This window comes from Aulonocara stuartgranti (assembly GCF_965226115.1).
Source record: "Aulonocara stuartgranti genome assembly, chromosome: 5".
Lineage (NCBI taxonomy): Eukaryota > Metazoa > Chordata > Actinopteri > Cichliformes > Cichlidae > Aulonocara > Aulonocara stuartgranti.
The window spans coordinates 23498633-23523306 of NC_138943.1; the positions used below are offsets into that span (position 1 = coordinate 23498633).

At 39.5% G+C, this 24674-nt stretch overlaps 1 protein-coding gene across 2 annotated transcripts; it reads left to right on the forward strand.

Annotated features, from left to right (window-relative positions):
* Positions 1-2346: 2346 nt before the first annotated feature.
* LOC309707326 (growth/differentiation factor 11-like) lies at positions 2347-22748 on the forward strand. Of its 2 annotated transcripts, none has more exons than XM_082534630.1 (3): positions 2347-3128; positions 15488-15861; positions 21781-22748. In XM_082534630.1, exons 1-3 carry the CDS (start codon positions 2714-2716, stop codon positions 22159-22161), a joined length of 1170 nt encoding a protein of 389 aa, XP_082390756.1. In that variant the 5' UTR covers positions 2347-2713; the 3' UTR covers positions 22162-22748. The 2 variants fall into 2 exon arrangements, with proteins under 2 accessions (XP_082390756.1, XP_082390757.1); XM_082534631.1 differs by having other exon boundaries at positions 21784-22748.
* Positions 22749-24674: the final 1926 nt, after the last annotated feature.

Below are 24674 nucleotides of genomic sequence, written 5' to 3' on the forward strand. Positions count from 1 at the left end.
CAAAGGCTAATTTCCATCTGTTGTCCTTAAGCATAAAAATAGACATAATTCATAAAAATTCATCATTCATTCATAATAAAAACTCCATCACCAAACTTACACATACACACCATTCTGTTCCCAAATAAAACATTAAAACTATACAACTTATACATGATCACACACTGTTATTCATCCCAGAGATGTGTGTTTATTGCACACAGATGATCATGACATAGTCTCATATCTTGATACAGGGTTTCTATAATTGTAGGCAAATGTAGTAATATATCAGCCTACGCACTGGTTAAATAGAAATGTTCATACAACTTCCTTCACCTTTAAGGTGATTGACTGAATACAAAATCTGCACATTGCTCTCGTGCAGCGGACCAGACCCTCAGTTTGGAGCAAAAACTCCAAACCAGGTTTAAATTTTTCCTTGAGCTTTCCTCTGAACTGTAGTTTGTCACTGCGTAGCAACAGTGAGGACTGCTTACTGTAGACTCAGTGCTGTGACACTTTGTTGAATCAATGACTGCCTCATTAATGACTGTTTATTCTGGTGTGCGTGAGATATAACTGTTATTCAAAAAAAGGCTGGCCCTTTTTTTTTTACACCCATCAATGCAAAGACCATGAAGTTTACTGAAACCGGATCTATTTCACTGTGTATATATCATGTAGAAACCTCATTGATCATTTTACATGAAGTTTTACAAAGCCTTTCTGAGCTTCAGTGTTTGTATGTGGGTTTAGTATGTTAAGGCTCGGAGTAGATGTTAGATCAGCAAATCTGATCATGCAAATGATTCACACTTTATCTGCATACGTGAACAGAAAAACATGCAAACGTGCAGAGGACGGATGAGTGGCAACTGCAGTAGAATGAACATGAGTGTCTCATCACTTCAGGACTCATTTGTTTTTGTCTTTTGATCCAGTTTGCTAATGATTTATCTTAACGGAGCAAAAATTATTTTTCTAAAAGGAAGAGAATAACTAAAAGAGTTGAGCACATACCACCAGACATATTACCAATGCTTTCATGTCTGATGTCTCCAAGCCTGTTGTAAAAGGACGCTTTGATACTTTGGTACTGTAAAAATTTGTGAGATGACCAAGTAATGCATTCATTGCAATGAATTTCATTCGTTGTATTGGAGGTGCAATGGAGAATCCTCAGTTCTTTAGTAATGGATGAAATGTACCTAACCAATAGAGTTCCTGCTTTAGAGTGCAGCTCCTGAAGGTGAATTTTACAAAACACAGCCTCCAATGAACAGAGAGGCTCGCAGCTTTGAGACGAGACCTGCAGTCGCAACTATGTTTTTCTCCAGCAGATGTCGGTGTGGTCGCACAGGCTGCTCATCGCTCAAAGAGGTGGTGCTGCAAAACTTTTAGCCTATTTTGGAAGAATAAAGATTTAACTTACCCCCCCTCCAATGATATACATATGAAAATATGTATATGAGCGTGGTTCTTGGGCACCATTTAGATAACATTCTCACATGTTTATATATCGTTGGATGATGTTTCAGGAAAGATTGAAATTCCACAGCTCACTATAATTGCATGCGTCACTTGCTCATTAGTTCATATACTGATTGGTACAAATGGCATTCACACGGGTCTGTGTATACTAATGAGTCCATCTACGTTATAATTGAGAGCTTACAGACGTGCTGCTGCTTAATGGCTCAAAAGTCTCCGAGGTGTAGGGTTATTAAACATAATCTATCAAAATCATGATCAGCCTTTATGAATGCACCCTTGTACATGTGGAGCTATTATTTTTCAAGGAAAACGTGAGTGTGTCCTTTCTTATTGGTTTCAATGAAAACTTTCACTTTCATTTTGAAGAGCCTTACAAGAATATATCTAAATAATCTGCATAATACCATCTGGTCTAGTTACATGATAAATTCTTATCTTCGAGTTACCAGTTTAATTACACCATAAATGCTATGTGCACACTTCAAGATTGGCTGTGGTAAATTTGCGAGAAATCCATTTAGCTTTTTTCTTTTTGATTTTTCTTTTTAAATTGGCACCATTGAACATTTAACCTATTTTTTAAAAAAAAAAACACAAAAAAAACATGCGTAGTGAGCAGTTTGCCATCATCCTAATAACCTAATTGGGCTATAGGTTATCTCTAATGGGAGACATTGTTTGTGCACTGTAAAAACATTTATACTCTCTTAACGGTGCGCACACCCTCCCTTCCTCTGTCCCTCTTGACTTGGTGACAGACCTAAAAGCCTTTTGTTGCAATCTTAGCCAATGGAGGCGGATTACGACATCGGGTAGCTGAGATATATAAAGAGCGCCTTTTTGACCGTACTTGCACATTTTTCAGTGACACCTCTGCACATACTCACACCTCCGTGGACTAAAATTGTACAGAAAACAACAATTAGCTTATACTGCACGTGAGCAGGCTATGCATTCACCAGGCATTTAACTTTCAATCAAAGGAGCTTGTACCGACACCCTCTGCGCGCACTTTTTTTGTTAAAAGAAAAAAAAAGAAAAAGAAAGAATATTACAAAAAGAGAAACTTCGGGGTGATCGTATTGGATTAGATGCATGTCACTTATTCTTTGCCGTTTGTAGGCTAAGACGAGGAGCGGCGCAGATTCGAGAGACGGGATCTAACGGAATAAAGTGCGTAAAAAACAAGCTAAGGAAGGGGAGGAAAAGTTGCGTTTTCTGTTGTCCACGCATCGTCATGCCGAGGTACAACTTCTTACTGTGCTTGATGGTGCTCATCTCCTTGGGACAGTCGGGGAGCGATGAGCCCAATCTGCTGCTGCCTCCTGCCAGCGAGACGCCCACGGATGCCGGGCTATCTCTGCTGGACGAGGACGCCGGTTCTCACGAGTGTTCCGCTTGTGTTTGGAGGGAGCAGAGCAAAGTGCTGAGACTGGAGACCATCAAGTCCCAGATCCTGAGCAAACTGCGTCTGAAGCAGGCGCCCAACATCAGCCGGGAGGTGGTCAATCAGCTGCTGCCCAAGGCGCCCCCGCTCCAGCAGCTTCTGGACCATCACGACTTCCAGGGAGATGCTTCGTCCCAGGATGAGTTTATGGAGGAGGATGAGTACCACGCCACCACGGAGTCCGTGATTACTATGGCCTCTGAGCGTGAGTAATAGTTTACAACCTAACAATGATATTGTCTCCAAATGCGTCATGCGCGTAATTGCGGAGCAGTATAGGTTCAAGTGGCTCAGGCCTGCTGCGGGGACAGTCGGTGACCTAACCTACTCTTAGTGATTGAGATTAAAGGAAACTAACTGGCAAAATTAGACAGCTGTCAAAAAGAGGGGATAATGTGTGAAACTGATAAATCAATAACTGGTAGCACAAAGAACCTCATCACTCTGAACGGACAGCGCCAATATGGCTTGATTGACTTTTGTCTTCTTGACGATGATGATGATGAAGCAGAGTGTTTAATATTTAGCTGCTGGACTCCTAGCTGTCACGTTTAAACTCTCCATTTCTCCCATAACGTTTTAAGAACACGAGGCATGGCAGAGCCGTTTGAATGTCAAGTGCATTATTAATGATAATGCAGCATTTGGCTGGCAGTTGCATCACTTTATCCTTTAATGTCTTCCTTTGCATAAAGACCTTAAATTCTGGAGTTATCACATCTCGAGGCCCTCTGATTATTGTCCTCTAACAATTTGCTTGCCCTCCCATTGTTTCCCATAAATCCACAGATAAACCACAGGCAGGCCCCCTCTGAGACATTTTATAAAATTACTTTTGAACCCTGGCAGCTGTGCTCTATCGCTCTTTTATAGGAGGCTCTACCGGTTCCCCTGCTGTTCATCGCAGTGAGAAAAAGTGTGTCCAAAAAGCTGCTATTGTTCGCCTCATGCAGCGGCCCCCCTCGGCCGCACTTGCCTTTTAAATGCGAAGTTTATAGGCGCAGCTCGTTTTCTTTTTTTTTCACCAAGAGTACACAAAGACAGAGAATCACTTAGGGTCGAGGGGAGTGTGTGACCTTTTCCTGGTGAAGCGCCGGGTTCAACAACATTTACACACGTAATATATTCTGCACAAGGCGGATGAAACACTCTGCAAATAATCCTTTTTTTTCACTCCCTGGTTGAACAAAGACCTATATATATGTGTGTGTGTGTGTGTGTGTGTGTGTGTGTGTGTGTGTGTGTGTGTGTTTACTGCCACTCACCTGTAATGGAAAGCACCACCTGTCTTTGTCATTATAAAAACAAAAAAACATTAACTCAAATGTCAGCTATTGAAATGTCCTCTAAATTGCTCTATTTCAATGCAAGTTAGAGGAGGCCATATGTGCTGTTTAGTTCTCACATTATTAACATTATTTTGAACCTCAGACATCCTTCAAGTTTTCTGTTTGCGTTGATTGTTGTAACTCATAAAAAGGATATCAGTGCACAGATGATGTCTTACCGCAGGTGAAAGATTTGATTTGATTTCAAACTGCTTAATATAAGCAGCAGTTCATAAATACGTGAGTGCGGTCCCTGTTTCCCCTTTTGTTACCTGCTCACAAACACATGTAGAGTGTATTTGGTTTGTTATTGTTACCTCTCTGATTGGCTGATTAAGAAATCTCACATTCGACTGCATTGCTGACACACTCAATGTACGTTCTGGGAAACACAGTGACTTCAAATTATATTTTTACCCCCGGTTTCCATCCTCTGCACTACCTCACACGCATACATATTCTGTTTCTAATGCACACACACACACACACACACACACACACACACACACACACACACACACACACACACACACACACACACACAGTGCAAAGGGATTTGATATCTCATCAAGCCAGAAAAAGGCATTGTGTGAGCTTATTGCGCATTTCTGACAGCCCCACAGTGGCTGATTGACATTACTGCTGAATCTGTCATGTTAGGGAGCAGCACTTCCCCTCTCATCTGTTTGCCTCATCTCTTTACGTCAGCTACCCTGTTTTTTTATCATCAGCTCAGTCTCTCTCTCTCTCTCTGTATTCCCCCTCACACCCGCCTCCACCTTCTTCCCCGTTAGCCCCCTCTCTCCTTCCTCTTTTTTCCCCCCCGGTACTCATGGAAGAATTGAGAGAATGAGCGCATCTCCTTTGCCTGTGGCGCCTTAGTGATCCCACAGGATTAAAAGTGCCCTTTTCTGTCTCTCTGATAGAAGGAAGACTTCAAACACTATTCCCTGTGCACCTCGAACCCAATCACCCTTTCACAGTCGTGCACACTGCCTTTGATTGGGCCACGGGGGTTCACACAGTACATACTGAACTGGACTTGTGCCAGAGTTGCTTCTTAGTATTCACTCAAGGTACGTGGGTGCCGCAGTGGGGGTTGAGAGGGTCCATGCTTCCTGGTCTGTAATTACTATGAAATTTCATGGAAAAGTACATCTATTTATATCATAGTGCGGCACTTTATGTACTGAAACATCTCCCCTCTGTACAGCGTGCTGTTTAGGTAAACCGCTCCGCTTGTTTCCCTCACAGAAAAAGTGACTCGGCTTTGATCAGCGTGTCAGAGAATCTTTATTAACAAATGCATGCATGTGTATCTACGTGTGAGCTGCTCTATTTGTGTTCCTATTTGTTGATTTATGTGTCTAATTGTGTGTATTTTGGGGCTTGGTTTGTTTTGCCCGAGGTGGGGTGAGGATTTGACCCCACTAGTCTCTCATTTGTCACCTGTCCAAAAAACCTTCAGTCCAGACCTTCCTCTGCCACCGGCAACCTCCTCTTTCTTTTTTTTTCTCCCCTTTTCTTCTTCTGTATGTCTTAATGCTAATTTGGCACACTTTATGACTTCTGCCAGCCAGTAGAAAACACCAGAAGAAGCATTACAGTAATTGCTCAGACAGTTACTGCACTTCATTTACTGCAATAGACTTAAAGGCCACAAGAAAGTTATTGTACTGCTGGTCATTCTTTAGATTTAGTGAATGTCTTTTCTTTGCTGCAAAGAGTCTTTTTTTCAGCTTATGGATATATTAGTGTGTCCAAAATGTGAGAAATGACTGGCAGTTTGCAGCAAAACACTTAAACCATTAGTGGGACGAGCACTTAAGGTTTAGAAGAACTCAAGACCACCACATTGAATGCATCCTTAAATAGCACTTTCACTTTTAAACTATTTTATCCCGACGTTTTGTTCAGTAAATAGTAGAGGCCTACATTATGCCATTTTATGCTGGCATTGTTATGTAATCCTATTCAGGTGAACCACATTCAGCCAGCATGAGCATCGGTTTACACAACTCTCGATTAAAGAGAGACATCCACACGCATGTCGAGGTATGCATGTGCCATTTTCCACATGTGCACGCTTGTGTAGACACACAGGGTGCCCACACACACCTACTCACACAGTCACACACACACTCCAGAGAAAAGTTCTCCTATTGACAAAAAGGGTCACAGAGTTCACAGCTATGTGATATATTGGAAGAGGAGACTATTAACCTCATCAGGTCTCTTTCTTTGGCAGCAAAGACGAACCGGTAGTAACTTGAACACTTATCCCCCCACCACACACACACACACACACACACACACACACACACAAACAAGTCTTTTATAGTGTTGACCCTATAAAAGGGTCATTTCCTGAAGGTGCAGGAACCATAAAAATTAAGAGGGAGAGCGCTAAAAGGACAGAGCACCAGCAGCCGGACTGTCTTCAACTCACTGGTCAGTGTTTGCTGGAAGTTGATGACTATGTGAGGTTTTTATAGATATAGTCTCAGTTTGACGATGACACCTGTTCTCCTTGTGTAGTTGCTGGCATCAGTTCAGGGAAAGATAAACTTTGGTGTTTGAATTGTTTGGGCGCTGAGGCATGAGCGGTTTGTTTAAAAAGGAGTAAAAACTTAAGACACGTCCGTACGACTGTAGAAATTGCACAACGTACCGTCAACTTTATGGCTAATAAAATTTCAAAGGGACCAAAGTCTATTAATACGGGGACAAAATTTCCCCAGGACCTCAGGAATCTCACTCCTTCCACCCTCCTTCCTCTATTCCCACGCTCCTGTGTACCAGTCCCTGCAGCTGGCTTTTCCCCCCTGGCATTTGGAAATATACCACCTTCATCAATAATACAAGAAGAATGGATGTAAGACCGCATTAATCCATGTTTGAAGACACTACTGCACATACATATTTCCTCCTGCTGCTTTTTCAGCTGGTGTGTGTATCGCTGCTGAGTTCCTTGTTGCTTCTTTAAAGGGTTTCAGAGAGGGAGCTGGAGAAAGGTGCACCGTGGCTCATGCTATGGCTCTGGTGGGGAGGCGGAGGGAAGAAGAGAGCAAGTCCACAGGGAGCAACAAGCAGCCCAATCTTATCCTAAAGGGACAGAAATAATGGAAGAGTTTTATAGGTACAATTAAAAAGACCTGAAACAGATGTTACGTTCCACTAATAAACGAAATAATTACTTTGGACCAGTAATTAAGGCCTATATAGGGACGCGAGGGAGGAGGAGGAAAAGGGGAGTGAAAAGATAAAACGGAGCTCATTGAGGGGATTATTGTTGATGAATGTGTTCAGGCTCTGTGTGGTGATGTGTGAGGAGGTGCTGAGGATCAGTTTATGGAAGAGTCCATTAAATCTAAGGCATTTAAGCAAACGAAATGCTGCGTGGGCGCAACGTTGGATCCCACGAGGGAGCCAGTATGTTGGAAAGAGGCACAATTAACAGTGGATTACCTCATTATTATCTGCATGAAAATTTAATCAGCCTCTTTTCTGCGGCAAAAGAGAGCAGCTTCGTACCGTATTTATCACCTGTGGTTGTATTTCTCCTCACCATACCCACATCACCCGAGGACATTCATTATGGAAGTTGTGAAAATGCATGGTTTGAGTAATTTCTTTAGGGACGAGGGCCAAGTTTGATTTATATAATGTACAGCAGAATTGGATAAAGAGAAGCTCATGAAGGGAACTATGGCCATATTATGTTGATTATAACTGAGGAAAAGAGGGAAAAAAGCTTCCTCAAGGGAGGTTTGGCACAATCTGGCCACACTGACTTTGCCTTTTAGAGAAAACTCTTGGCTCAGGCTCTGACAGATTTGGGTGGCCTCAGGGATTTTTCTCAGTAGCTTAGTGAGTTCGAACTTGCAGGCAGAAGTGTTTGCATTTTGTTTAAACAGTTGACATGAATGTGTAAGGGGTAGCAGCTAAGGAGGGATGAGTTTTAAGAACAAAGGAGATTCATATTTCAGGCTGCCGGAGCTGCTGATCGGTCAGTGCGTGTTTGATTGTGTAACATATTTATATGAAACATTTGATTTCAATTTTAAAAGACTTCACATAGTGTTTCAACATGAAGTTTTTAAAAATTCACAAGACACTTAGTGTAGAAGTTCAAAAGAGGTCAGTGAGAGTTTGCTTGTGTAATATCTGCTAAAAGTTTGAATGGCTTTGTCTGTGCATTCACATAAGATGAAAGATAAATGAGGATGTCGTCTGCATAATTATGAAACGTGATTTCATTATTTCAGCAGGCATCTAAAGTGACATAATAAATCTGAGCCAGTGGCTGAAAATTTGATGAATTCTCACCTCGATTCCTTGCAGCAGTAGCCCTGGCTTTGTTATGTAATCCAGCAACAATTACATGTTGCTGGTTGAAGGGTGGGAAGCTGCTGACAGATTGTAACTTGTAGCTATTTATTTTTACTTTTGTTAACATTACCAACCAAAAAAAAAAAAATTGGAAGCAACACAAAATGTTTCATAATTTGTTTTGGATGAATGATTAAGATTATTGTAAATGGAGATTAAAACTGGTGTTGTTGGGTCTGAATGGTGGATGTACTGGTGAATAGTGATATACTGTAGATCTCAGGGCTTGAACTGGCATGTAAGAGTCCAGTTCACCCCACTGGACACCTTTGGAAAGTATGAAAGTTTCTGAGAAATCAGTCATTAATATTATTTTAAAAATTAATTCTAATATTATTATTGTTCATAGGTATTTCTTTCTCCTACAGTAGTTCAAATTATAAAAATTTAAAATGTTTTCTGCCTTTTCACTATAATCTTTAAATAATAATATGTAATGATTGTAGATTAAATGATTGCACAAAAACTGAAAGATGTGCATCATTTGTTTTCTAAACAGCAAAAATTATATTTTCCGTTATTAACCAAGTGGGGCAAAGCGTGTGTCTTCATTTGTGCTCATGTTTTCAGTTTTGCTTTGCTTTTAAATATCAGCTGTGACTCAGGTGAACATTTTCAGAATCCAGATTTTCTGAGGGCGGTTTTTCAAATATAAACATACATTTTGATGCAGTGGTTTAATTTCCCATCAAACTGAGCTGTAAGTGCATCACAAACCGCTGCTACGTATCGTTTTCTCACAGCATGTCAGGTGCATTGGAATGAAAAGAGTAACATTGACAATAACTACGAATAATGTATTTTTGTACTATCAGAAAAATAATCTCTAATATCTGAGCTAATATCTGTATTTTGCAGGCTTTGCAGTGGAAGATTTCTGGTGTCTGTTTGTAGTCTGCTTGTAGTCCAAAGAGTGTTGACCAATCAAATTTGAGCAGATTTGGCAAACAGTCTGCATGACAGCATTATACGTGCCAAAATAAAATCTCAGTCAGATGAAAAGATCATTTTTAGTGGCTTTTTAAAATTTTCACCTCAAACACTAAGTGTTAGACCACCTGTGCACCTTCCTGTCCTAGTCAAGAAATATATAGAGCACTAAAGTAGACAGATCACTCCACTGCAGGGACTGAACCCTAATAACTCAGCCTGCACACACACAGTCCCTCTAACTGTGAAGAGTTTAACACCAAATGCACAACCTACTAATGTATGGTTCTCGTTTTATGCCTGTTTTTGTCAGAGAGAGAAAGCACCACCTATTACATGAAGTAGTCTGGTCTAGATAAGCCAAACCAAGCTTAGAGCTGTACCTGGTTCCAGCTCTGGTTTCATGGATCTGCATTAGTGTCATTCTCTGTTTTGTTTTGTTTTTCTTTCCAGCAACTTTCTGTGTCACGGTTATTTCTAGCTATCCAGATATATGGGGCAATTTGGAAAAGTTTCATGCAATGTTTTAAAAAATGAAAAATATTGCTACACTTAATTTCATTGAGAAGCAACAACCAGAATACGCTAGGCTGTAGTTATACTATGGCTGTAGCATGTGGTATCACTTGTAGCAGGGAGATTTAGACAATAAATCCTAAAAAATAAAATAAAATAAAATAAAATCTGTAAGTAGTTCACAGGTGATTTTATCCTTCCCCGTTCCATCGTGTAGTTCAGTGATACATCCCTGCTGAAGAACTCTTAAACAGTAATCTTACACAAGAAATTTCAGATTGTTTTGAGATAATAATGTCTGTAAACCTGATGAATATCCACCTGACTGACATATTTTTGGGGTAGCTGCAGTGAAAAGTTTGAGCTGAAGCACACTCTCAACATTTTATGTGAATAATGTGAGACATTAATAAACAGGAAGTTAAAGGTCTAGAATAGCGCTGTGTGAGTACTTCTGATTGGTAGTTTTTTGTTTTTTTTAAAAAGGTTGGCTAAAGTTTCACATAAAAGTTTTTTGTTTGGTTTTGTTTTTTGCTCTTTGGGTCATTTTAGCTCAACTAGGAAAATTTGCTCTGACTTTCCTTGGAAGTTAAATGTGTTGTTGTATAGAAATGAGTACTGTGCATGACAGTTGGGGGAATTTAATACCTGCAAATTCATTTATTTTTTATTATTTTATGGCTCTGTGTCTATTAAACTAAATAATCATCTGATATTTTAGTGTTCATTCTCACTTAAGTCTGATAGCAATTTTTAAAAAATGCCTTTGAGTCAATTAAAACCCTCTACTTGCTTGTGTAACGCATGAGAAAAGTTTTGCATTTAACAAAGCAGAACATTGTCCTGTGGCTTTAATGTCCTGCATGTATGTGTGGCTGCACACAAACACAAGCAGTGAGAACCGGGCGTGCTCCGTGCTGTCCAGCTGTCCACCTTATTGCTGTTCTCAATGCGCACTCGCTCTCCCCATCCTTCTGCCCAGCAGCCGTGCCCCTTCGCTACAAACATGTGAAACTCCAAAAAAACAATGAGTTTTACTGTGTTTGCTGAGGGCAGTTGGTTTGGAGCTGGTGTATGTTGTGCATTTATGTGTGGCTGCATGTTTCCATGTGTGTGTGTTCACTGAGCTAGAACAGGGTGCATTAGGAGGTGTCTTTTGTTGCTCCTGGGGGGCTACTGTGCTCAGTCCTAATAGGAGTCTTGTGCCTGCCGTTGTCCCCGGGAAGGGCTTCTGAATGAGGGGGTCTAACTTTACACACATACACACACACAAGTACGCACACACATCCTCCATCCTCAGCTCGAGCTCGGCCTCCCCCACCACCCTCTCCTTTCCCCTGGGACTGGCCGAGAAACAAAGAGGGAGCGGGGCTGGGGTGGGATGGGATGTTTGAGGGGGTGCACTGTGGCCCCTGTCTTATTAGAAGGGTCGTGAACGTGTCACGATGATTAATATGCCGAGGTGCGCAGGGATACCCTAGAGTCACATTTATTCAACACGAAGGCTCCCAAACACACACTCACTACAAAATGGCACATTTGCATTTCCCATTAAGAAAAGAAAATATAGATATATATGCAAATGAAACTCCTATCTAGGGTCATACTATTATGCATTATCCATGTGGACATTAACAATAGGTGACCATTTCTCTCACCACCACATCTGAGCCGCGTACTTCCACCTGATTGGTGTAATCTGCTGCACAGCTAGGCGTCATTGCAATTTCCAATGCAAGTTAGGAAAGGATATAAACAGTTTATGAACTTTGGTCAAACTATGTGGTTATTCACTATTAAAAAAGTTGTTTCTTTGCTTTATTTGACAAGGAACATTTTTGACTGATTTAAAAAATAAATTTAAGATATATAACAGATAAGTTTACATTGAGGCATACTGTGTATGTGACTGAGTGGACAGGTTGCCACAACAAAACAGTAGAAACCTTTGTAATATATATATATATATATATATATATATATATATATATATATATATATATATATATATATATATATATATATATACGGACATATATACATATATGTATAAATACATGTATGTATAAAATCTATCCTTCTACTGTAGGTGCATTCCTCGGTCTCATATTACTTATTCATTGTATAACTACACCCTAACTTTCCCTCTCCATCTGTTTTCAACAGCTTACCCGGCTCAGTTCTCATCCATCCCTCAGGAACGTCACTGTGTTCACTTATTAAAAGCATTTAAATGGGCGAGGACTGTATGAAAACTGACAGATGGCATGCTGAATAAACCCTTATATTCTATAAGGCTCCTCTTACATGCATGTATAGGAGGCTAGCCATGGAACACAGGTACCCAGGGAGTCCACCAGATGTTTGATAGGCTCACCTGCAGGCCCGCTGCGTGTTGGCAGTAAAATCCATGCGCTACATATGCTGCAATTATACCACAGGGAAATAAAGCGCTATAATAATGAAGCAGGCAGGAAACATGAGGAGGAAAATCAAACAAACCTGGTTTCCTTTGCAAAAACACAGTCTCTTTCTTTCCGTCTTTAATTTGGATTTCAGTTTGAATAAAATGAGATGAGTGCTCTTACTGTAAAGTAATTAGTTTCTACTTTTCATCTTCAGTTTAGCTGACGAGAGAGGTGTTTGTGCTCCAGTAGGTGGTGCTGGACGCATAATCAGACTTCTTATCTTGACTTCATTATTGAAGTCAGTGTTAAAACACAGAGCTTATACCTGTGTAAATTGCGCAGGAAATTAAGCCATAAAAACAGTCTCTCCATAAAATTATAAGCTTTTCAACAGCGGTTACTTCAGGTGGAAGGATTAAATGTCCCACCGCTTTTTTTCTGGATCTTTACAAGCTAGACCTGCTCGTTTTGCACACGTGGAGCACTCTGGCAAGGCGTGGGATGTAATTAAGCTGCAGGCATTCATCCTCCATGGTTTTCCTCTGACTTGTGCACTAACAGGATCCATAAAGGCACAAATTGATTTCACCTATCAATGCAGTCATTGTTTAACATGACGTAGCTCATATGTTGTGCATGTGTGTTTAATAACCGGGGACCTCGCTGGATCACGGCGTGCAGGCCCTGCTTCTCGGATTACTCTGCTTGAGAAACTGACCATTTCATCCCCTCAGCATTTGTTGGATTTTTCTCACAAAGGCGATGAAATGTGTTTGCAAAGGAAGTGCTGGTGTATTCACGTCCTCATCTGCAGTGACTCAAAACAACAAAAAGTATTAATCACAAGCAAATTTGCAGAATAATTCATTACCAGTTTTGTGCTGATGAGCAAACACAACACCACCCACGTTAATTGCTGTGACCCCAGCAACCCCCCAAAAGGAACATTGTTTGTCCAGCGTGAGACACTGTATAATTTACACTCACTAATGACTTGGAAATACAGGCTGAAGGACCACGTCTGTCCCTAACTTGGCCCTTATTCAATGCTTGCCTTGGACTCTTCTAATGGACAGTCCATTTGTACCTCAGTGAATTCTTATCCCTCAATGCATGCCCATAATTAAATTGCAGTGTCCTCTCCTGGTTTGATAAACAATTCACTATTGGCTGCAGAATCTCCACCCTAATCAAAACAACAACAAAGTGATTCAGCGTTGTTATGTGTGCGCCTGAGGTTTCCAACGATTCTCTGGTGAAAAGGCGTGACGTGAAGAAAGACATATTACTATTGCCAAAGGGTTGACCTTGACCTTCAAACTCAATCTGGCTGTTAGAGCTGCCCCTCCCCAGCACCCCTGAGATGTAAAGAGGCTGACAGGTTTGACCCCTGATCCCATTTCTTAACTAGGCTGAGGTTCCAAATAACCTTTTGACCCAGGAAGCAGGTTGCCCGAGCAACCTCAGATTTAGCAATGATTGACAAGTTGATACAGTTTTTTTTTCTTTTTTAAAAAGAGGGACAACCGCAACTCCTAAAAGTGCAGAATCTGTAGTTTTAATTTGTCCGATTTGCTCGGAGATAATGGACAGTTTAAATAATCTATTGTACTCTCGGCACATTATTATGCCAAATAAGTACAGAATAAATTTCCCTTAGTAAATGAATGCTTTACATGGAAATGAATGAACGAATTCAATGGATGGACGTGTCATTATATCAGATGGAGGTCTATGTAAATGACCATGTGCAGATCTGACATGTGGTGCAAATCACCAAAACACCAGAGCCCGCCCGAGATCATGACAGGAATAAATCTGGCTCTTTAAGGGGACGCCTTGTGTTCTGTGACATAACCCTTAATCCAGACCCCAAATACATTAGTAAGAAAGGGACCCACTCGGAAAAAAAAGAAACCTTGAAATGTTTTAGTTTTGCTAGTTAAATGCAGGGGTGGGCCATTTCATTATGAGTGACCCAGGGGAATCTAAGGTTACCATCTGTCCACTGGCCACCATTACAGATTCTTGTTTTTATATGCAAATGTATCTGTTTTCCAACCTTAATGTAATCACACATGTAACTGAATAGATAACTGACAGCCTTCAAGCAGACAGGCTGAGGATGGCTGTCAGTTTACTACAGACATGCTGCTTTTATTAAAATAAATGTTAGGGGGGGTTTTGTTTTGTTTTTTAACATTGTCATGCTGTAAAATGAACACCAGGTATCTCTCTCGGTTTAGATCACACTGTTTCTGTAAATTATGGGCACTTTTCCAGGTGTTTACAATCTAACATAGTAACTATAGTTTTCCCCAAAGAACCTACAAACTATTACATCTAGAATAAGAAGTATCCTTTCAAGAGTGCAACCCTTTTTAACTAATTCAGTGCTTCTGTTTATTTGTGCCATGCAGGCCTATCACAGTCGTTGGCTTTATGATCCATTACAAAGCATGAAGTAGTGCATATGTGCTTTCTGATGCCTTCACAATGCACTGTTTATTTTTATATTAGAGAGGAGAAAATCCCACTTTTACTGAAGCTTCTGTTTTCCTCTGAGTATTCATGAAAGCTGTTCTGAAACAGTAGAGAAAGAAAGCTGCAGAGTGATGCTGCAGATTCTCCTAATTAATTAATTCTTTGTTATCTTCTAAAGACCTCACATGACTCAGTTGGAAGGATGCCTTTTGTTTATTAGCAGCATATGAACAGAGCGTGCTGGTTTGTCCTTTTGATGATGATGGCGATTTTGCATTTGTACATCCAAAACACTGACCATTAAATTGCTACTACTTTATTTATTTATTTGTCTGTTGTTTTAGAAAAGATGATGATGAAAACGAAAAACCATGCGATTAGAGGTGGAAAACCAGAATAAATATGAGTACTTTTTTGCATTTAGATTAAAATGCAAACACTCTTAATGCTGGTGAAACGACTGTCCACGTGTGCTTCAATAAATCTGACTCTCCTCTGTTTCACAGCGGAGCCTCTGGTGCAGGTGAATGGAAAGCCCAGCTGCTGCTTCTTCAAGTTCAGCCCCAAACTGATGTTCACCAAGGTGCTGAAGGCCCAGCTGTGGGTGTATCTGCGACCGCTGCAGCAGACCTCCACCGTCTACCTGCAGATCCTGCGACTAAAGCCAGTCACAGAGCAGGGCAGCCGCCACATACGCATCCGCTCCCTGAAGATAGAGCTCAATTCCAGGGTCGGCCACTGGCAAAGTATTGACTTTAAGCACGTGCTGCAGAACTGGTTCAAACAGCCCCACACTAACTGGGGGATCGACATCAACGCCTTTGACGAGAGTGGCAATGACCTGGCAGTTACCTCACTGCGACCTGGGGAGGAGGGACTGGTAAGGACCCTCAGACCTGTCCCTGGGATGGGGAGGGAAATCACTTTGTGCACATGCAAATTCAGATTTTATTCAAAGAAGGCAATTAGAAGATCATATTATTAGTCGATAAGTTGGTGTTAATAATCGAACAAAAAAGTGAAAGAAAAAGCTTGAAGGCAGTAATCCTGTGCATCATTTCTGTCTCTCCACATATTTTTACTTCTACAATAAACTCTTTGAAGCACGTAGAGTAAAATTTATACACAAAATATACCAGTCGCTAGTGAGGAGCCACTACAGCTATACTGTGTTTTTTTAATGATCCCCTTCCAAGTTTTACATATATTGTAATATTGTTTCCTAATATCAGATTAACATCAAGTACAACATCAGGATAAACATCCTGAGCAGACTGTAAAATAAAATAAAATAAAATAAAAACATGTGGTATCACAGAGACAAAAAAATGACAAGTATATTTTAAAATATACAATAATGAGATAGGAAGAAAACACAGGGGTGTCTAAGCGGACAAAATTGGAGGTCCACAAAAAGGGGAGTGTATAATGCTGTTTCAGATCGGCCACCATATTATGGATATCAACAAAGTCTAATGACGTCTAATGATACAAAAAGTTCTTTCTGTGCAAAATACTTTTCAGAAAATCTGATTTTTATTCCTTTAGTTTTAGGTAGAAATCTTTTTTTTTTTCACTTTCTTAAAGATAACAACACCAGTTAAAGGACTACTCCATTTAAAAATGATCCTGCTAGGACGAAAACATGTTTATTTGCAATGGTTCACCTTGGGGAAAATGTGAAAACTTTAAGTAATTAAGACTAATTTTTACCCAGTGTTCCTTTGAATACTTGGGATTTTTTTCCACACTGCAAGTATGCTTCACTTTTTTCAATGCTAAACCTCTGATGTAATGGATGGAGCTGCTTCAACCTTAAACCTCAAAGGAAAACTCATGAACCATTAGTCTAGTTAGCAATCCCAGAGTTACTGCAACTGACAGTTACAACATCCCTGTTGGATTATGTAGGCCATCTATCCTGGTTAAGCAACACCAAATATTTACCAAGTGATTATTTGGGTCAGCTCTTCACAACACGTATCAGGGGTCAGCTCTGGTGTCTTGGCCAATAAATCGCTGCCTTCTGAGCACACAGCAGTGTGCTATATTATTCTTGGTAACCCAAGAAAAAGGAAAAGATCAAAAAGACATGCAAGTGTACAAAAATAAAACAAAACACAACAAGAAAGAAAGTCAAACTCTGCTTCTTCCTGATCCTCTGGGTCTTTTTTCTACAACAAAAGCCCTAAAGGCCAGGCTGACATGGTCTCACCCCAACAGCCTTTCAGCTTATTTCCTCTTTTCAGTGTGCTCGAGCCCAGCTGGAATCACTGTGAGGAGAAGAAGGCTTTGTAAAACAAACATGATGGAGTAAAATATTTGATGTGCTCGCCTCTGCCCAAAGGTCAAGGTTATGGTAGCCTGCAGATGACCTCTTGGGTCATGAATCAAACCAAGCGTACAGAGTCAGCTATCGATGTTTGAATAGACCAGTTTCTCTCAAAGCCCATGGAGTCAGTGCTCAAATGGAAAGTTGTGTTTCCTATTCAAAGCTGACAAATTAATTCATACATTTTAGTTAATTATGAAATGACTATTCAATTTAATTCTTTTTCTTTTCTTTTTATACTTACAAGTGTGGTTTCTTTGTATTCTTTGTACTCAGAGTTCAGTAGAAAAAGAGTTAGGGGCTGAAATGCTTGCCGTGTGAGCGAAGTGCTATGAAATCCATTTTGTTTCGTTAAAGTAGATCAAAGTCTTTGTAGAGAAAATATATTTGCTCTTACATTATTTAGTATCAGAGATTTCTACTTTCCCATCAGATCCTTTGCACACAGATGTCCAGATCACCACATGAATATTAATGATGGAGTTATGTCACAGCATTGTAAATGTTTCATTTATGATAGAGTCAAGAGCCCATATGGTTTGTTAGATGAATTGAGCACCTGACATGGCACAAAGCTTACAGAATCTGCAACTGTCGTACAGGGACATGCTATTTGTACAATTACTAGACTTTTATTTCAGATATCAATTTCTTATTTTAGCACAGATATTACTAGTAACAATCATTAAAGTGCCTCAGTAAGACAGTATGACAATTGACAGTAAGTCATCACTGTATGTATACAGCACTCATCTTTATCAAGGATTTTATGATATATCTGTTATTTCTTCTGTGATTTTTAGGCTACATTTGTAACTCTTCTAATGCTCATCATGTTGCTATAACAAAGTGCAAATACTTCGTTACTGTGCTTAAGTAGAATTTTGGGGTATCTGTATCTGTACTCCCTACATTTTCAAACAAGTATCTGTACTTTCTACTCCTTACATTTGCAAAACAGACTCATTACTTATGGTTTTGACAGATTTGAGGGAAATTATTATTTCACGTCACTGCGAGCCCTAGAACATCAAACCAATCTGAGCCTTAACAGCAACACATGAAAAGCAGTCCTGTTAGTCTATTAATCACTAGAGGATGTCGCATAAAAAGAGACAAAAGAGGTAAAACCACGTGTTATAATCAGGGGTTAAACTGTTTGTGTCCAGTTTTTTACAGCTGCTGTATTTCGCAGGGAGAGAAAAAAAGAGAGCTAACTTCACTCGGAGATGAAGAAAGAGAGGTTATATTTAAAAGTAAGGACTGCTCAGTGGTAGTCCTAGTGTTTTTAAAATAGGTATTGTGTCATTATGTTTTTTCAAATTGTGAGACCTGCTGCAATGCAGGTCTCTGAGGGAGACTAACTGTGTCATTTAAAGGTGGCATGAAAAAAAATCAGCAGTTTACTGCAGGATAAACAGATTAGTTTGCTGTACTCTGGTGGGTTCAAAGTAAAGAACAGTGTGTGTAACTGGTGCACAGTGGCTGTGGTGCTCATGGTCAGCGTTAGGTTACATCAAGTGTAGCAGAGATGAATTTGAAATTAAGCTGATGATGTTAAGACCCATAAAGACAAACATAAAGACTGTCATTGTAGAGAATGAAAATAGGCCAGGACAACTCATCTGCTTACATCTGGTTCAATTCAGTTGTGTAAATCCACAAGAAGCAGTAACACTCAGAGCAGTAGCAGACTAGATCAGCTGAAAACAGCCTGTACATTAAGAAAATCCAATAGAGCTCTCAATAGAAATTATTGAGAGTCATGAGTCCCTTTCCCGATGGCGAGCCATTAGAACTGATTTTAGGGTTCCTCCACATGCTGAATCACACTTTAACCTCTTCCTTACTCATTTTCATTTTAGTACTGATAGTCTGTGCTTCTACTTAAGTACAAAATGTCTTTACTTTTGCCACCTCTGCAAATAACTACTCTGAAGTCACTTTGGTGGGTTTTTGTACTTAACTCACTGAATCCATTTTGTGGTGGATTGAGTTGGTGTGATTATTGGTGTCTTTATTTAAAATGCACTGACTGCCCCCTCCCTTGCATGAGGTGAGATGTTTGCAAAGGTTTTGGACATATATATTGTGCAGGTAAAGATAATAATATTCATTCAACATTTACAGACATGTATAAAATCTTGGCCATAGCTTACAAATCTGAAGCTGCACTCTCTCTAAAGGGCAGCAGGAGGCGACACCTTAGGTTGAAAAATGCATTGATGATATTCTGATCTCAGTCAGTGGCTTTAAATCTTATTTGTAATATAGATGTTTTAGATTATGAATCCTTTTAGAGTGAAACAGAAGATTAAGCAAGTAAGGGTGGGCCGATTCTCTGCCTGCAGCACCCTGCCTGTCTATGTCAGACTCTTTATTTGTTCTCAGTTCAAGATAATAAAGAAATAGTTCAGGATTTTAGAAAAGAAGTTATTTTTTATTACCAAAGTTTGATTATAATATTTACAGTATTGAGAATATGAAGCTGCTGCAGTTTAGCCTAGTGCAAAGATTGGAAGAAGGGAGAAACAGTTAGTCAGGCTTATTCCAGAAACAGATGTCCAAGGATGCTGATTAAAACACTGCTTTGTTCTTTAATTATGTTTTTTATTCCCACAAATAAATAGAGGAAATAAACTAGAACAGAAGTAAACTGTTTCATCACAAATAGCAGACAGGCGTAACGACTTCCCAAAGTGTGGTTTTCTTTGTGTGGTTGAATATGCACTGCACAAAAATGACGTGTGGATGGATAAAATGTTCTAATCAGAGCTGAAGAAAGAAAGATTTGGTTGATTGTAAGAATCCAGTTGATGAATGGTGCAATTCCTATAATACATAGAAAATCCCAACAATCAGATAACTGCCTATGAGCAAACACTTGATAACAGTGAGAAAGAAAAACTTGGTTTTAACAGGACGAAACCTCCAGCAAAGCCGGGCTCAGGGAGGGGGAGCCATCTGGTGCAACTGTTTGGGGGTGTGGGTAGAAAGACAGGACAAAAGACACACACAGAGAGCCGGAGTTTGAAATTATTACTAATGATTACATTATTAAATTCAGAGTGTAGAAGAAATGCTCCGTGCATTATGTGGAACTAAGGGAGAATTTTTTTTATAATTTTTATCAGAATGTAAAAGCAGGAAATTAGAGGTCATCCAGGTCTATATGTCTTTAAGACATGTCTGTAGTTTAACTAATTGGTGTATGCCATCTGCCTTCATGTATAGATAAAGCTGGGTGTCATCTGCATAGCATTAAAAATGTATGCTATATCTTCTAACAATACTGCCCAAGAGAAGCATATATAATGCAAAAACATTCTCCATTCACATGAAAAAAAATAAAATAAAATAAAATAAAATAGATATGATTCATTTAGAAGTATATTCGAAATATCAGTTATCATTGCTGTATGGTAATAGGTTAAAAGAGTTGGTTGCTGTCCAGCTAGACTGACTGAGATGAGTTAAAACAGTTAATAGCACTAACCCCCAGTCACACAGGGCAAGAGTTGGTTTTACAGTACCTGGCAACCACCAGGTATTGTGGTTGCCAGGTAAAATGAGCATTCCCCAACCAGTTGTGAATTGTTGCTGGCAGTTGATGGCTAAAGCCACAATCATGTAGGCAACTTTTTCTTTGAAGGCAAAACTTCTTTATTTCTGATAGTGTCACACTTTTTACGATTTCACAAGAACTTGTACAGTAGCTGGACAGTTTTTGTAAGCCCTTCACTTCCATTCAAAGTATGATGGCAACTATATGCTAGCTATCAAAGCAATCACAGGGAACCTTTTGTCAACACCAATGACTGGTGGTTTCCATGGACGATTCTCTAGTCCTGATTGACTGGTGCTCTATTCATTTTACCCTACATTATCACATATTCAACATGGTTGACAAGACAATGTGGTTTTTACTTGCAACAGCGAAAACCACACGGAAATGTCAGTATGGGCCCGCTCCTTGTCATTCTGCATATCTATTGGTTACACAAATCTACATTACAAGGTGAAGCTTGACCTCAGCTGGCACATTCTGCTCTGCTTTTTTCAACACTGTGACAAACCATCATTGCACAGCACAGGACATAGAAAAGAATCGCTTCTAGGGTTCTTGCATTCTATGTGAAAGGCCTTAAAGATCATCAACCATCTGTCATCTTGAAATCTGACAAATCCAAGTCTGCTTTACCCATGTCTAGTGGTTAGTATGCCCTGTTACTGGAACATTTGATTTCCTTGACTCATTATACCACCAAAATGTAAGAGTTTAAAAGAAACACATACGAGACACACTAAATTCTCAGACCAAAATGTTGAAAATAACTGATGTTATCTAAATGTTTGCATTAGCCAATTGTCAGTTTATTGTATTTTCCTTTGCTGTCATGTCTCTGCTGTTGTTCTCTTATAACCACCTCTTTCTTTTTGTCCTGCCCCTCCTCCCCCTGATTCCAGCAGCCGTTTCTGGAGGTGAAGGTTCTTGAGACAACCAAACGTTCTCGGAGAAACCTCGGCCTGGACTGCGATGAGCACTCCACTGAGTCTCGCTGCTGTCGCTACCCTCTAACTGTGGACTTTGAGGCGTTCGGCTGGGATTGGATCATTGCCCCTAAACGCTACAAAGCGAACTACTGCTCTGGCCAGTGCGAGTACATGTTCATGCAGAAATACCCGCACACCCACCTGGTGCAGCACGCCAACCCACGAGGCTCCGCGGGGCCCTGCTGCACCCCAACCAAGATGTCTCCCATTAACATGCTCTACTTCAATGACAAGCAGCAGATCATTCACGGCAAGATTCCAGGGATGGTGGTGGATCGATGTGGCTGCTCTTAGGCTGCTGGAGGAAGCACATTTGTGTAAAGCCCACATTAAACCACCTGAAACCCTTTCTGAGCTCTCCCCTGGCACCAGAACCCACTCCTCGGCACCAGATTTCACTTCTGCTCAGCCACAAAAGCATTCCACTGGGTTTCCATTTGTCCAGTAATTAAACTGATTCTAACTGTACAAAAAAGTTATAAATGAAATAAGAATCAAAACAGAACTGAGTGATGGAAATACCATACATTATGAATGATTTAAAGAGGCTGTACTTGTGGAGCAGCTTTCGAAAGTGGTAAATGAGGCGCTATAGGACATATGTTAGTTTTGTGGGTTTTTAAAATATTTTTTTAATGACATCTTTGTGAAATATCCAGGTTAGTGGATTGAAATGACAGGAGACAGGAGTATTTACACTTTTAAGAGCAATTCCAGTTTTGAGGTGAGTTCGCAAATACTTCATTCCACAAATGCGTTTACTTCCAGTGTGATAAAAATGTTCTCAAAGGGGCATTATCAAAATTATTTTGCAATCCATCACTTTAACAAAAGCTCAGAAACAAAAACAAACACGATGTGAATAGGTTTAACTTCTGGACGTACCATTAGAGGAAATCCAAAATCTTCCTAAGAGTATTAGAGATATCCAAAAAAAAAAGAAACAAACAAACAAACAAAGAAAATAAAACTGCACCCTCTTTTAATGTGTATTACCTGAGTTTGACATTTTCAAGTATCTCCAAAATCTCTCCACGGCAACTTTGATTTGTTTTGTTTGTTTGTTTGTTTTTAGATTTTTGTAATTAAATATTAAGAAAGGGTTATACAGATGGTCCATAACATGTTATGTAATATGTAATTTGGCCTCTGTAATGAGAGAGGCTTTCAAATCAAACCCTTAGGATGTGATTCAAGTTCAGCCTTAATTTAAGGGGTTTAACAAAAGTATGGCGTTAACTGTTTAGGAGCTATTTTCATATATAGTTCCCCATTTTCAGTGGTTTAAAATTAACTGCATACATTATTATAGTTTAAATATAAGAATTGTTTTAATAGTTGAATTTTTGAATTGAACTATTGTTTGAATAGTTGAATACTAAAATGCAGTCTACAGTAAAAGCTACCCTCTGAGATGCATGCTCTACTGCAGTGATGGGGAACTCCAGGCCTCAAGAGCTGATGTCCTACAGGTTTTAGGGCTCACCCTGGGTCAACACACCTGAATCTAATGGTCAGTTCATTACCAGGCATCTGGAGAACTTCAAGACATGTTGAGGAGGTAATTTAGCCATTTAAATCAGCTGAGTTGGATCAAGGACACATCTAAAACCTGCAGTCCGTAAATTGTCCAATTACTTTTGAGCCTTTGAAAGCTATGGAAACTATGGGTATGAGAACTATGATAAAAATGAATGAATTCCTAAACAATTAATTAATATCCTGAACTTCAATCACATCTTGCTTGTTTTATTTAAAATCCATTGCAGTGGTGTAAAGGGGCAAAAATCTAAAAACCATCTTAGTCCAAAAATCTATGGACCTAACTTTACTAGTTCAGCTCCACATTTAAAAACAGATACATAAACTCAGTATTGCTGTTAACCATTTGGCAAAAAAGAGTTTACCTTGCACACTGAAGTCTAAAGAAAAACTGAAATCCAGATGCACCAAGTTATTCAGTACTGTTTTGGGGAGAAGGAAGAGGGCAGGCTTTGCCTTTTTTTTTGTTTTTTTTGTTTTGTTTTGTTTTGTTTTTAATTTATCCAACAAAGGAAAATCTCGTTCAGCTTTTGCAGTAAATGTTTAAAACAGAGAGTTAAATGCACTGTTTTATAACTTGAAGAGGCTCGGGACTGAATATGTAATAAAAATAAAAAAAATAACAAAACAACAAAATGCATACCCTGAAATAAAAGACTCAATGCTCACTATGTCCTAAGTGAATAATTGAGCTGAAATTAACACAAACCACGATTACAGTTTTATCACTTTAAGTTTACATTTCTTTTTGTGCAGTGTTTGTGGTAGATGCATTACTCCTGACACACCAGTTCATGCTTCTTCTTTTTTTTTTTTTTTGCTAGTTTCAGAATGGATAAAAATACAAATGCAAAAGTGCAGTAATGTACTAAGACATTTTAGCTTTTATGATTTACAGCAAAGAAAACAAACAAAAAAAAGATAATTTAACTCAACCACTGATTTTAGCTTCAAAAACATATTTGACTGCATTTTGAAATGCCCCCATCCACATCAACCTCAACTGTATCATCGCTGTCATAATGGGAAAAAAAAGTATTTGTTAGTGCTTGAACGCAGAGTAGAATTAGTATGCTTGAAGCTTGTCTTTGTCTCCTGGGTATCAAAGCAAAGATATCCTTTTGTTATAAACGAAAGCACTATGCTGTTGGATAAAGGAAGAGCCTTCTGACATTATATATAAATGATATATGTATATATTAAAAAAAAAGAGGGGTACAAAAACCTTTTTGGGGGCACTCTACCTTACCAACAATAAATTTTGC

Bases quoted from the DNA above. Each gene is read 5' to 3' on its own strand.
- LOC309707326 (XM_082534630.1), top strand. From the start codon at position 2,714: ATGCCGAGGTACAACTTCTTACTGTGCTTGATGGTGCTCATCTCCTTG. The intron at 3,129-15,487 runs GTGAGTAATAGT...TCTGTTTCACAG, and splicing joins GATTACTATGGCCTCTGAGC to CGGAGCCTCTGGTGCAGGTG. The intron at 15,862-21,780 runs GTAAGGACCCTC...CCCTGATTCCAG, and splicing joins GACCTGGGGAGGAGGGACTG to CAGCCGTTTCTGGAGGTGAA.